Consider the following 15,091-nt stretch of genomic DNA (forward strand, 5'->3'; position numbering starts at 1 on the left):
CCAGCTCTAGAATACATGGCCTGGGGTGCTAACACTGGCATCATTCTGAGCTCCTCCTAGTCTCTGTTTCCTGTGGCCTCTGGCATGACCAGCCATTGCCCCAGTGCCTTTTTCAGCAATGTCAATCCAAGGGACATTTATCAAACCCCTTCTGGGGCCTAGACAGTCCCCAGGCTGATGGACAGCAGAGAGCAAGGTGGAACAGGCTTGCAATGAGGTCACTTGGCCCACAGCTTGGCTAAGCTATGGAAAGGGTGTGAGAGCAAGGCCCTAGCAGCTCCAGTCTGAGTGGGAGAAACGAAGCTGGCTGTGAGGAGGGATGGAGGGAAGGACCAATCCTGAAGAGTTTCCTGGAGGAGGTGAGACTGGTGCTGAGTCTTAGGGGCTGGGGAGAGTCTAGGAAAGTGACACAGAGATGCAGGGAGGTTGGGAGGAACCCCTCACACTATGACTCCAGGCCCAGGGCCCTGAATCCTGTGCCTGGCTGGGCTTCCCTAGACTGGAGGAAATCCAGACTATTCTGACGTGACCCTGATCTTTTACCCTTCCCAAGCCACCCACTGTGGTGATGTCCACTTCTCATCTGTGAGAGCAGATGAGACAACATCAATTGTCTAAGAGTTTTTTAGCCATGAGCAGATACACAAACATACTCTAACCCTGGAGCTGCCCTCAGCCCCACTCGAGCCCTATCTTGCCCTGCTACCATACAGCCTGCTGTCCCCAGCTCAGTCTTTACCCTTGAGCCATCCTATGACCCCAGCCACTCAGTTCTCCCTGGGTCACCTTACAGAGGGGCTTGAGATGGAGGGTAAAGCTGTCAGAACACGACAGGCCCTCCCTTGTGGTTGTAACACTAACATCAGAAGTCGAGGGCCTGCTCTACTCTTGTACCAACTTCAGGCTGAGACCTGTGGCCCTGTTGGGTCCTCATGGGGAGTGGGAAGATGTCAGACCTGGCTCTGCCCAGGGCACACCCCAATCCTTGTGTGCAAGTATATGATGGAAAACCTTGGTGGTTAGGGATGAGGGACCATAGTGTCCAACTCATGGTCTTCAGCAAGTATAGACTGGTAGAGGGGGCTTTCTGTTTAGAACCAGTATGGACAAAGATGGGGAGTGTGAGGAGTCTGTTTAGGAAGATGCAGGGCAAAGCTTGAGTGGGAGCCGAAGGCTACTGTCAACACCCCCCTCCCCGCCCCCTGCCCAGGACATGCTGGGCCCTGGGGGTGAGGGTGCGCTGTCCCCGTCCTGGGCCCCTGTGTGAAGAGAGAGCGGGCTACACGCAACACTACAAACCCTCTAGCGCCAGCCAGTGGGTCCACTGACGATGCCTTCCGGTCTCGCACAGGGGGGATGGGAAAAGGGCATTCCAAGCAGAGGCAAAACATCTGAGAAGTGCAATGTGTGTGGGCAAGCCAGGTGTGGACTGTGGTCCATGTGGAAACCAGGTGTTTCCAACCTTTGCTGGGAGGTTGCCTTGTAGGATGTATACGGGGGGCTTGTGGGCAGTCAGGCTGGAGAGGTCCGGGGTGGTGGTGGGGAGGGTGGAGGGCCAAGAGTACCAGGCGGCTAAGGGAGCTTGGCGCTCACCCTGAGGGGAATGGGAAGCCACAGCAGATCTTGAGCAGGTGGCAACAGTGAGACTTAACATGTGGGAAGGCGGAGTCCTAGAGAAAGGGGAAACCGATGAGGCTCCTGTGTGAAAGACCGATGTGGGTGGCTTGAAGGTGAGCTGCCCCATGGGACAGGCAACTTGCATGTGGCTATGAGGCAGGAGCTCTGCGTAGGCCTTTCTGGGTGTTCTGGGCTTGGGGGTCAGGACACCGGACTCTAGTCCCAGTTCTACAGCTAGCTCCTTATGTAAATTTGGACAAACCATGCCCCCTCGGCCTAAGTTTGCTAAACCAAGAATAGTGCTGTGAGAATGTATATTCAAAATGCCTATAAGAGACTTTTTTTTTTTTTTTAAGATTTTGTTTATTTATTTGACAGAGACACAGTGAGAGAGGGAACACAAGCAGGGGGAGTGGGAGAGGGAGAAGCAGGCTTCCCGCGGAGCAGGGAGCCCGATGCGGGGCTCGATCCCAGGACCCTGGGACCATGACCTGAGCTGAAGGCAGATGCTTAATGACTGAGCCACCCAGGCACCCCCCCAGTAAGAGTCTCTTAACTGTAGGAAAGAAATGGAGGGTTGCTGGAGGGGTGGTGGGTGGGGCGATGGGGTCACTGAGTGATGGGCATGAAGGAGGGCACATGATGGAATGAGCACTGGGTGTTATACGCAACTGATGAATCTCTGAACTCTACCTCTGAAACTAATAATACACTGTATGCTAATGAATTGGATTAAAATAAAATTAAATTAAAAAAATAAAATGCCCAGTGTGTTGGGGGAAGATAGAGGTTTGGGTGGGGGGAGGAGTGCTGGCTGACAGGATGAAGGGAGGGTCTTGTTCTTATTCAGCAGGCCTAGGTGGCTGGAGACGGCTTAGGAGAGGCAGCTCTGTGGGTAGTGTGGTGACAGACACTGGTTTGGCTGGGCTCATGTGTCTGACGGCACACGGGGGCTTGAGATGGAGGGTAGGGCTGTCAGAACACGACAGGCCCGCCCTTGTGGTTATAACACTAACATCAGCACCCACATACTGAGCTGTCAGCGTCAGACCCTGGGCAGAGGCGTTGTCCTGTTTGCTCTGCGCAGCCCCGTATGTCAGGTGGGGCAACTGAGGTGAGGTGACAAGCCCAAGGTCCTTCAGTGACTCCGTGACAAAGCAAGAATTTGAACACAGGACTGTCTCCCTCTGGGGCCCGTGCTATATTTTCTGAGTGTCCGTGGGAAAGGAAGGGGTTCCCCCATCTGGTGACAGCCCAAGCAAAGGTAAAATGTCAGGGGCCTGGAGGGAATCTGCTCCAGCAAGGTGGCCCATGGCTGGCAGGTCCCTGGCACCAGCCAGCTCCCAGGGTGGGTGCTGGGGACTGGGAAAGCTCAGTGAACACACATTCTCATGCCACCGTACCTGCACAGGTGGTTCTCGCCAACCTACTTACCAGCTATCTAACCCAGAGCTCTGCCCAGCAGAACTGTGCCTAGCTTTGGGGGCCTTTTGTGACCCTCTTCTCTGTTTACCAACCCCTCAGTGCCTCCAGCTTTCACTAAAGGCTTGAATTAGGCAGACCTGGGCCCTAGACACAAGTATTGACTTTTCTGATGGACCACAAGCAAATCACTCAACTTCTCTGAGCCTCAGCACCCAGTGTGGTGCCTGGAAGAAATCAGGTGATCTGGGAGGGTGGCTGTGATTGTCTCTCTGGTCATCTCCTCCCCTTTCCCACCTCTCAAGGATCTGGCATCAGGATCCCCCAGTTGAACAAGGCAAAAATGGGGACAGGGATGGGGTGGTGAACAAGAATCTCGGGCCTATGCTGACATTTCCAGGACACTTCTGGGTCTGGCCCTATGCTGAACTGGGCTTTGTGGTTGAGGGGGAGGGGTGTCACAGATGACTCAGATTAGATCACATTTTGGGGGAGACCGACTTAATCACAGATCACTCTGACCTAGACAGGATTTAGAGCCAGACACACTGCAGGATGTGGGGAAGGGGTGGGGGGATCAGGGACCAGTGAGTTAGTCTGGCTGAGAGTCTGAAGTAGCTCCTGGAGCAGGGAGTGCCTGAGCAGGGCCCCAGAGGATTGGGGCAGATGTGAGAGCAAGGAGGGCATGCTGGTCAGGGGGATCTGCTTGGGCAAAGGCCCAAAGTGGGAGGTCTGTGGATGGTGTTCAGGGAGAGGGGTATAGAGGAGCTTGACGCGGCTGAGGGCAGACCTGGCAGAGGGGGCATGGTGCTAGGCGGGGAGATACCACAGATGCCCAGGTGAGGAGACTGGACTTATCTCAGGGGTTTCAAACCTTGTCTGTCAGTTACACAGTAGAACACAGAGAGAAAGCCTCCCAGTCACCCCTTGCAAGAAATTGCTACTCCTTACTCTTTATTTTTTTAAAGATTTATTTATTTATTTTAGAGAGAGAGGGCAGAGCCGTGAGGGGCAGAGGGAGAGGGAGAGAGAATCTTTTTTTTTTTATTCTTATGTTAATCCCCATACCTTACATCATTAGTTTTAGATGAGGTGTTCCATGATTCGTTGTGCATAACACCCAGTGCTCCATGCAGAATGGGCCCTCCCCAATACCCACCACCAGGCTAACCCATCCTCCCACCCCCCTCCCCTCTAGAACCCTCAGTTTGTTGTTCAGAGTCCATCGTCTCTCATGGTTCGTCCGCCCCTCCGATTTCCCCCGCTTCATTCGTCCCCTCCCGCTACCTTCTTCTATTTTTTTTTTCTTCTTCACAGAGATTGCGTTATTTGTTTCAGAGGTACAGATCTGAGATTCAACAGTCTTGCACAATTCACAGCGCTTGCCAGAGCACCTACCCTCCCCAGTGTTTATCACCCAGTCACCCCATCCCTCCCACCCCACCCCCCACACCAGCAACCCTCAGTTTGTTTCCTGCAATTAAGAATTCCTCATATCAGTGAGATCATATGATACATGTCTTTCTCTGTTTGACTTATTTCACTCAACATAATACCCTCCAGTTCCATCCACATTGTTGCAAATGGCAAGATCTCATTCCTTTTGATGGCTACATAATATTCCATTGTATATATATACCACCTCTTCTTTATCCATTCATCTGTCGATGGACATCTTGGCTCTTTCCACAGTTTGGCTATTGTGGACATTGCTGCTATAAACATTGGGGTGCAGAGGGAGAGAGAATCTTAAGCAGACTCCACCCTGAGCGCAGACTCCACAATAATTTTAGTTAACAATAATTTTGGGGTGTCCATATTCAAATCTTCCTATCTCAATTTATCTTTTTTTTTTAACAATTTTTAACAATAAGTTTTTTTGAGCCGAGATCCAAACAAGGTCCACATTACATTTGGTTGCTATGCCTCTCTTAGTCTAGAGTGGCCCCCTTGCCTATTTCTTGGTTTGTGTGTCTTTTTCAAGTCTTTGCTTTACTGCAGAGCTTGGTCACTTGTCTTGTAGAACAGCTTCATTCAAGATTTGTGTGTTTGCTTCCTTTTGGTGCAGTTTGTCTTTTTATCCTCTGAATTTCCCAAAACCTGAATGTTAGTGCTAATGACTTCATTAAATTCAGTTGAACTTTTTTGGCATGCATACTCTAAACTATTGTGGGGATTTTGCCATACTTCCTAGATATATCTCACTTCCCCTTTTTGTTTCTTTTGCCAAAGTATTTTAAAGGCATGCTACTCAAAATGTGGTCTGAGGATCAGCAGCATGGGCATCACTTGGGAGCTTGTTGAAAATGCAGAGTCTGGGATTCCTGTAACCTTCCTATGGTGTCACACTCCAAGGCACATATGTCCGAAGACCCATTCTTGGGGACGTTAAGATTGACTAGTGGGTTCAGGGGGTGTCAGTCTAATTGTAAAGTTTTCTATCAAATTTTCTTCTAGTAGTTTCATGCATTGATGATCGTGGCCTGAATTCATTATTGTACAGTGGCTTGCAAAATTGTGTTTTTATGATTCTATTACTCTGCCCACATCACCTAGGACTATTTGGTGACCCTGAAATGCAATTTATATAGGAAAGATAAGAAAATTAGTATTTTCTCTTTAATAAACAACTTTTATTTTTTATTTTATTTTTTTTTAAAGATTTTATTTATTTATTTGAGAGAGAGAGAATGAGAGAGAGCACATGAGAGGGGGGAGGGTCAGAGGGAGAAGCAGACTCCCTGCTGAGCAGGGAGCCCGATGCGGGACTCGATCCCGGGACTCCAGGATCATGACCTGAGCCGAAGGCAGTCGCTTAACCAACTGAGCCACCCAGGCGCCCAATAAACAACTTTTAGAGTAAGGGGATGGTGCCCTCATTACTTCCAATGCTAACCAATGCAGTGTTTTGATTTGTTTTGGAGGATTTTTTCTTCTCTCTTAAATATTATTATTAACTTATAGAATTTTTATATATTCAATGTGTTTCAGAAACTTGCAATTATACTTTAATGTAAACTTCTTTGAATTACACAATAAAATTCAGATTAGTGACTTTTCAAATTAAATCAAATCCATGTGGCTTGTACCCATTTCAAGACAGAATATGACCAACAGCCCAGAAGTACCCTTTGTTACTCCCTCTAGTCATTCATTACCTTATCCCCAAGGGTAACCACTCTCCTAAGTTCTTCTTTTTTTTTTTTTTAATAAATGTTTATTGTTATGTGCCACTGAGGTTTTGCAGTTGTTTCTTACATATCATTATTGTCAAAACAGACTGATACAATGAGGAACCTAAGTCACAACTCTCCTAAGTTCAAATACCATAGTTTATTTGGCCTGTTTTAAATTTAGTATAAATGGAATTATACAGTATGGTCTGTTTTGTTCCTAGCCTTTGACCCAACATTGTGTTTATGAAATCCAACCACCTTGTTGGAGGTTATTTTCACTGCTATGGAGTATTCCATTGGTGACTATTCACAGCTTATCCTTTCTACTCCGGATGGATATTTGGGTTGTTCCAATTTGGAGTTATGAATAGTGAGGCTGTGAACATTCTTGTACATGTCTTTTTGTGGACATATAAACACACTTCTGCTGGTGATATGCCTAAGAATAGAATTGCTGGGCCATAAGTTATTCATATGGTCTGCTCTAGTGATACACCCAAATGGGTTTTCTGAAGAGGTTGTACTGACTTATATTCTTTTTTTTTTTTTTAAAGATTTTATTTATTTATTTGAGAGAGAGAATGAGATAGAGAGAGCATGAGGGGGGGGGGAAGCAGACTCCCTGCTGAGCAGGGAGCCCGATGCGGGACTCGATCCTGGGACTCCAGGATCATGACCTGAGCTGAAGGCAGTTGCTTAACCAACTGAGCCACCCAGGCGCCCTGACTTATATTCTTACCAGCAGTATTTGAGAGCTCTAGTTGCTCCAAATCATTGTCAACACTTGGTATTATCTTTTTCATTTTAGCCATTCTGGTAGTTGTATAGTGATATTATATGGTGGTTCTAATTTGCCTTTCTCTGAAGTCTATTGAGTGCCTTCTTATTTGATTACTAGCCATTTGGATAAGTTCTTGTGAAATGTCCTTTTTTACATACCTCTTTCTTATTGAGCTGTAGGAATTTTGTACAAATTCTGATATAAGTCTTTTCTCAGATATTTGTGTTGCAAATATCTTCTCTCACTCTGTGGCTTGCCTCTTTATTCTCTTAATGGTGTCTTTTGATAAACAGAAGTTCTTGAGTTTAATGAAGTTCAGTTTATCAGTTCTTTCCTTTATGGTTAGTGCTTTTTTTGTCCTGTTTAAAAAATATTTGTCCACCCCAGCGTCCTCTGTTTTCTCTTAAAAATGTTATTGTTTCATTTTTCAAAATCAGTCCATCCAAATCCACATTTCAACCCATCAGGAATGTGTATATGTGTGTGTGTGTGTGAGAGAGAGAGAGATATTGGGTGAGAATAGTCAAGGTTAATTTTTTTTTTCAATATTGATATCCAAGTGACCCAGCACCATTTAAAAAATCATTCTTGGGTGCCTGGGTGGCTCAGTCGGTTAAGCGTCTGCCTTTGGCTCGGGTCATGGTCCCGGGGTCCTGGGATCAAGTCCTGCGTCGGGCTCCCTGCTCAGTAGGGAGTCTGCTTCTCCCTCTGACCCTCCTGCCACTTGTGTTCTCTCTCAAATAATTAAATAAATAAAATCTTAAAAAAATAAAAATAAAAAATCCTTTCCTCACTGTTCTTCACTGTCACCTTTGTCATAAAATAGGTGATCATATGTGTTTGGACTCTCTGTTCCATTGGTCTGCCCTGCCCTGTGCTAGTATAATTCTGTCTTAACTATAACTTTGTAATGTCTTGATTACCAAGTCCTACAAGTTTGTTATTCTCCCTTAAGAGTGCCTGATTATTCTTGCCCTATGCAATTTCCTATAAATTTTTAAATTGGCTTGTTAACATATCTCACCCCCCACCCAGTAATTTGCTGGGATTTTGATTAGGATTCTATTGTAGCTATAGATCAGTATAGTGATAACTGACAACAATATTGAGTCTTCCATTCATGAACATGATCTATTCCTTCATCTATTTAGATCTTTAATCTCTCCTAATCTTTTATAGTTTTCAGCATAGAAGCTTTGCATGTTTTTAGTTAGACTTATTTTTAAGCATTTGATTTTTCTGTCTTTTGCTAATAGCATCTTTAAAAATTGTTCATTCTTTATTTGATCATTGGTGGCATATAGAAGTACAGCATTTCTTTGTATATTGCTTCTATATCCAGAAACCTTGCTAAAGGCTCTTGTTAATTCTCAGTGTTTGGCTGTGAATCTGTTGGATTTCTCAGTCTACTTAATCATTTCATCTGCAAATAATGGCAGTTTTATTTTTTCCTTTTTAATCTTTATGGCAATCTTTTTTTCTTATTGATCTAAGTCCGCTGGTAAAATGTTGAGTAAAAGTGGTGAGAGTGGGGGTGCCTGGGTGGCTCAGTCGTTAAGCATCTGCCTTCAGCTCAGGTCATGATCCCAGGGTCCTGGGATTGAGCCCCACATTGGGCTCCCTGCTCAGCAGGAGGCTTGCTTCTCCCTCTCCCACTCCCTCTGCTTATGTTCTCTCTCTCGCTGCCTCTCTCTCTCTGTCAAATAAATAAATAAATAAATAAATAAAATTTTAAACAAACAAAAAAAAGGTGGTGAGAATGATCATCCTTGTCTCATTCCTGATTTTAGGGAAAGCTTTCAGCAACTCACCAATAAGAATGATGTGTGCTGAAGGTTTTTTGTGGATATTCTTGATCAGATTAAGGAAATTCCTTCTATTCTGGTTTACTGTGATTTTTTATCACAGACCAGTATGAGATTTTATCATGCCTTTTTCCTGCATCTATCATAATGATCATATGATTTTTTCCTTTTTTCCCTGTTAATGTGATACATAAATCAGTTATTATCAAATGTCAAACCACCCTTCCATTCCTGAAATAAACTCAACTTGTTATGATATATTATGCTTTTTATATGTCACCAGATTTGATTTGCTAATATTTTGCCTAGGATTTCTACATCTATGTCCAAGAGAGAGATCAATTGTCCTTCCTTGTATTGCTCCTGTCAGGTTTTTTTCTGATTTTTGTTTGTTTGTTTTTTAAATCTTTGCTCTTGTCAGGTTTTAATATCAATGTTATTCTGACCCCATAAGATGATTGATAAGTATTCTCTCAATCCTGTTCTCTGGAACAGTTTGTGTAAGATTGCTATTTCTTCTTTAAATGTTTGGAAGAGTTTGCTGTAAAGCCATCTGTGCTTGGAATTCTTCCTAAGGTTTTTAATAATCAATTTAATTTCTTTGATAAAGATTATTCAGTTTGCACTTTTTTCATCAGTTTTGGTAAATCTTTATTTCAAGGAATTTGCCTATTTCAACAAAATTGTGAAGCGTAGTGGCATAAAATTGTATATACTATCCTCTTATTATTTCTTAAATGTCTTAGGATCCATTCTGATGTCCTCTTTTTCATTCATATTGGTAATTTGTGTGTTCTCTTTTTTTTCTTGATCAGTGTTTCTAGGGGTTTATCAGTTTTATTAACCTTTTTAGAACACAAACTTTAGGGGCACCTGGGTGGCTCAGTTGGTTAAGCGACTGCCTTCGGCTCAGGTCATGATCCCAGGGTCCTGGGATCGAGACCAGCATCGGGCTCCCTGCTTGGCGGGAAGCCTGCTTCTCCCTCTCCCACTCCCCCTGCTTGTGTTCCCTCTCTCGCTGTCTCTCTCTGTCAAATAAATAAATAAAATCTTAAAAAAACCCAACTCTCACAAATTAGTAAGAAAGCAATAAATACTTCATACAAATGGATAATATATATCAATAGGTAGTAAACAACTTAAAATAAGAGGCTTGACCTCACTCATAATTTAAAATATATTTTGGAACAAAATGATAATCCTTTCAAAACAAGGATGAAAAGGTCTGCACACAGCTCAAGCAGCGCTGTGGGGAAACAGGCCTTTTCCTATTCTGTTGTTGTATGAATTGGCATAGCCTCTGTGGGGGGCAATCTGTCAATATCAATTTTTCCTCAAAACTTTTTAGTGAAAAATTTCAAATATACAGAAAAGTCGAAATAATTGTGCAGTGGAAAATTATATACCACATTTAGATTTTACAGTTGTCAACATTTTGTTATATTTGCATTATCACATATGTATCATATATATAAACATATATCTGTATATCCATTTTCATATATCCATCTAGCCATCCATCAAGCTATCTTGCATTTTGATGCATTTCAAAGTAAACTGCAGACATTGGTATACTTTATCCCTAAATATTTCAGCATACATATCAACTAGAGTTCAGTGTTTGTTTATGGTTCTTTTTTGAGGGAAAATTTACCTTCGGTGAAATGCACAAATTTTAAGTTGACCATTCAGTGTGTTTTTGACAAATGCACACACCTTTGTCATCCAAATTCCTATCAAAATCTAGGATATTTCCATCAGCCTACAAAGTTTCTTCCTGTCCCTTCCCAGTTAAGCTCCATCCCCATACCCCCAGGAAATATTTTTTACTATAGATCAGTTTTGCCTGTTCTAGAACAACATGTAAGTGGAATTATACAGTAGATACTCTTTTGTATAAAGCTTCTTTCACTCAGCATAATGATTTTTTTTTTTAAGATTTTATTTATTTATTTGAGACAGAGAGAGCACATGAGAGGGGGGAGGGTCAGAGGGAGAAGCAGGCTCCCTGCCGAGCAGGGAGCCCGATGCGGGACTCGATCCAGGGACTCCAGGATCATGACCTGAGCCAAAGGCAGTCGCTTAACCAACTGAGCCACCCAGGCGCCCAGCATAATGATTTTTGTGATATACCCATCTCTCTGTGTGTGTCAATTGCTCATTCCTTTTTACTCCTGAGTAGTAGTCCATTGCATGAATATACCACAGTTACTTTATCCCTTCTCCAGTTGATGGACCTTTGGGTTGTTTCCAGTTGGGAACTATTACAAATAAAGCTTCTGTAAACATTCTTGTACCTGTTTGAAGACATGTTTTCTCTTGGGTCACTTGATGGAGGGTCATAGATAGAATGTATGTATATGCTCTCCCTGGGGCTCAACTTTGGTACAAGACCCTGTCATGAGTATGCGCTATCTGACGGGTACAGAAAGTGCATAGTGGGAGGTGTGAGAAGGTGGGAAGTACTTCTAGGGGAGAACCAGGAAAGGCCTCCTGGAGGAAGAGGCCTTGGTGCTGACACAGTTTAGTAGGAGGACTGGGGGGGCGGGGGTCTGGGTCAGACATGCCTATGTTCCTGTCCTATTCCCACAGGAAAAAGATCCTGGGAGTCTCAATTTCTCGTTTGTAAAATGGGTGTGATGATCCCACAAGATGTGACTGAATGATGGGAGTCAAAGGCCTAGCCAAGGCCTCAACAGACTCCCTCTTTTGTTAAATGTTCCTCTGTTTTCCACAGGCCTTGCTCCTCTGGTGGCCTTCAACGTGGATGAGGCCCGGATCTGGGTGACTCCTGAGGGAGGCACACCCTATGTGCTCAGCTCCCTTCTGCACCAAGACTCCAGCACCAACCAGACCTGGTGAGTGGCGCCCGGCAGATGGGAGGCATAATTGAGGGCGCCTCTGGGGAGTCTGAACAAGCCCCAGAGAAGGCCTTGCACACCACCCCCACAGTCTGGGAACAACCTCCCTTCACTTTCAAAAAGGTGTACAGGAGAGAGGCCGTGAGCACTAGGCCAATCCTAGCCCTTTTCACTGTCAGGGAGCGGGGGGCAGTATATGACCTCAAAACTATTTTAAAATAAAGTTTATTAAGGCTGTTTTGTCTCTTATAAAAGTAACACATGCTCAGTATAGAAATTTTGGGCAATGACAAAAATATCAAAGAAAAAATGGAAACTGTGAGGCATCAGGGAATGTGGTTAAGAGGCAGGTTGTGGGTCTGGTAGCCAGGGGTCAGTGACAGCTTTCCTCTGTACTTATAGTGAGGCACTCAACCCACAGCCCGTTTCTTATCTCTACTGTAGGGGTAGAGACTTCCCTACATCACGGGGTTGTTGCATAAGACTATTTGAGTTAATGCACAGAAAGGATTTATTACAGTTTCTGGCCAAACTCAAGCTCACTAAACATTGCATTTGTGTTTTTAAAATCTCATCTGGGGGATGCCTGGGTGGCTCAGTTGGTTAAGTGTCTGCCTTCGGCTCAGGTCATGATCTCAGGGTCCTGGGATGGAGCCCCACATCGGGCTTCCTGCTCCGCAGGGAGTCTGCTTCTCTCTCTCTCTTCCTCTGCCCTTCCCCACTGCTCATTCTCTCTCTCTCAAACAAATAAAATCTTAAAAAAAAAAAAAAATCTCATCTGTACCCACCCATTAGATAAACCACAAAATTTAAATGTGGCAAAATTCTGCTGGTGAGGATGTGGGAACCTGTGGGGCTGTAAATTGATATAACCAACTCAGAGAATCGTTTTACCATATCTGGTAATGTTGAAGATGCCTTTGACCCAGCCATTCCACTCCCAGACGCCAACCTTAGAGATAGTCCCAGGCACATGTAAAGCTATTTATTGTAGCATTTCTTAGAATAGTGAAAGACTGGAAATGGTCCTCATTAGGAAAATGGAGGAAATAAGCTGTGAATCATATACGATGCAATATTAGAAGCAGGTCAAATGAATAAAATGAGCACAGTGGTTGTTAACTTGAATCACTCCCAAAATGTAAGGTAAAAATGGTGATTGTTGAATTATATATACAATGGTCATTTATTCAACAAATATCTATATGGAGCACTGACTGTGTGCCAGACCCTGAAGTTACAGCAGTGAGCAAAGTAGACAAAAATTCTTAGGCTCAGGGGAGATAGACAATGAGCAAGCAAGCAAAATATGTATTATATCAGATGGGGATAGTGGGGATATGCTAATGTAGAAACATGTCTTTAGTTTTGTCCCTTACTGTCACCAAAATGACTTTTAGAGCTGCTTTGTTTTGAAGCCAGGATCCAGTCAAGGTTCACGTGTCCCATATTGTTGTGTCTCTTTATTCTCTTTTAATCTAGAGCAATTTTTCCTTTCCTTTTTGTTCATAATGGTCATGTGGCTTTCTCTGTGCTTGCTGTGACCCAGCCCTGCTCATGCCCTGCCCCAGGCCAGTCCCCTCCCCACCCCGCTGCTTTGCTTCTTGTCAGTGGTCAAGGGTTTCCTTCCTACCCAGCACACATGAGCCACGAGCCCAGCATCCAGACAGGCTTTGGGGCAGAGCCAGATGAGGAGCCCAAGTTTTCTGGCTGAGCAGAGCTCCCCATCTTCCCAAGTTGAGCATAGCAGAAGCTCTGTTTGGTGGAGGATGGGGAGGCAGGAGCAGCTCCTGAGGCAGCCTTATAGCCCTGGGACTTGGGCCATGACCCCGCCAGCCAAGCGTGCTTGGACCCCTTGCTAGACTGTGGTTTCCTCACTGTACAGTGAAGAGGCTGGTGACCATGTAAATGGGGCGGGCAGGGTCAGTTTGTTCATTCATTCATACATTCAGCAAGTATTTATGGAGCCTCGACTCAATCACAGGCTAAGTGTGGGGATAAGATAGTGAAAGAGGCACAGTCCCTGCCCTCGTGGAACCCCCTGGCTCATGAAGGAGACAGACAAGGCAGGCGATGACAAGAGGAGTGATGGCAGCTCTGGTGGGGATGTCTAGGGTACTTTGGAGACATAGAGGCAGGTGTATCCTTTAGCCACAAGATGTGCATCAACCCTGGGGCTGAGGAGATGAGTAGGAATTAGTGAGAGAAGGCAGGGGAGGGGGATGTCCCAGCCAAGAGCAGTGTGGTCAGAAGCCTGGAAGCCAGCGCGAGCAAAGTCAAGGAACAGAAAATGTCAGGTGGTCGAAGCCGAGTGCAATGAGCAATAGGCTGGGAGAGGAGGGTGGTGCCTTGTTACGTAGGCACCAAGGATTTGAGGCTCCAGAAAGGTTTGAAGCAGAAGGGGTGGTGAGAAGGATGTTAACAAGTTCTTGGCTGCAGGAAGATGAATTAAAGGTCGGTGTTTGCTGTGTTTTTTGTTGTTCTTGTTTTGGCAAAATGTTATGGACATTTGCCACACAGAAAAAATGCACCCATCATAAGCGTGTAGCTCAGTGAATGTTTGCAAAGCGAACCACCTATGTAAGCGGCATCCAAATGAAGAAGCAGAACATTACCAGCCTCGGGATGCCTGGGTGGCTCAGTCAGTGAAGCGTCTGCCTTCGGCTCAGGTCATGATCCCAGGGTCCTGGGATCGAATCCCACATAGGGCTCCCTGCTCAGTGGGAAGCCTGCTTCTCCCTCTGCCTGCCACTCCCCCTGCTTGTGCTCTCTCTCTCCCTGACAAATAAATAAAATCTTAAAAAAAAAAAAAAGGCACATTACCAGCTTCACCTAAGCCCCCTCTAGCCTGGTGTTCCCTTCCAGGCACATCCCCTGCCAAGAGCTAACCAGTGCTCTGATCTCCACCTCCCTGGATTAGTTTTGCTTGTTCTCGAACTTATAAATGAGGCATGCCATTATTCTCCCTCAATAGAGTCTGTGAATTTTGAAAATGGTATTGCCTGAGACAATGATACTTATTCTCATTGCTCTAAGTCTTCCATTATGTGAACAGTGCTGACGATGGGCATTTGGGCAATTTCCTTGGACAAATTATACTGCTCTTGATGGGCAAGTGTACTTCCTTTTATCAGGCATGTGCCCAGCATTGGAATTGCTGGGTCAGGACTTATATAGAGAGCCAACATTTAGTTTTCCAAACTTGCAGTGCATGAGTGTTCTGGTTGCTCCCCATGCTCCTGCAAGCCAAGTGTCAATCCCAGTTATTTGTGACCATCTCTTGCCCAGTCCCCTCCCACCAGTACCCCAGCAGGACCCTCTCCAGCTCCAGGCCCCCTGACTAGAAGCCAAGGTGATTGAAGCCCCTGGAGCAGAAGGCTCTGGGTCCACCACAGGGTGCAAGGAGAGCCCAGCTGGGCTCATGAAAAC

At 45.0% G+C, this 15,091-nt stretch overlaps 1 protein-coding gene across 1 annotated transcript in view; it reads left to right on the top strand.

Moving 5' to 3' along the window:
* ITGAE (integrin subunit alpha E) overlaps nt 1-15,091 on the top strand; it is a gene marked incomplete in the record, with an annotated part of 67,740 nt that overhangs the window by 11,612 nt on the left and 41,037 nt on the right. The window contains 1 exon segment of the mRNA XM_035027497.1: nt 11,539-11,659. Within this exon segment, the coding sequence (XP_034883388.1) occupies nt 11,539-11,659 (121 nt within the window).

Source organism: Mirounga leonina, unplaced genomic scaffold (assembly GCF_011800145.1).
Source record: "Mirounga leonina isolate KUSES-001 unplaced genomic scaffold, KU_Mleo_1.0 Mir_200, whole genome shotgun sequence".
In the NCBI taxonomy this organism is placed as follows: domain Eukaryota; kingdom Metazoa; phylum Chordata; class Mammalia; order Carnivora; family Phocidae; genus Mirounga; species Mirounga leonina.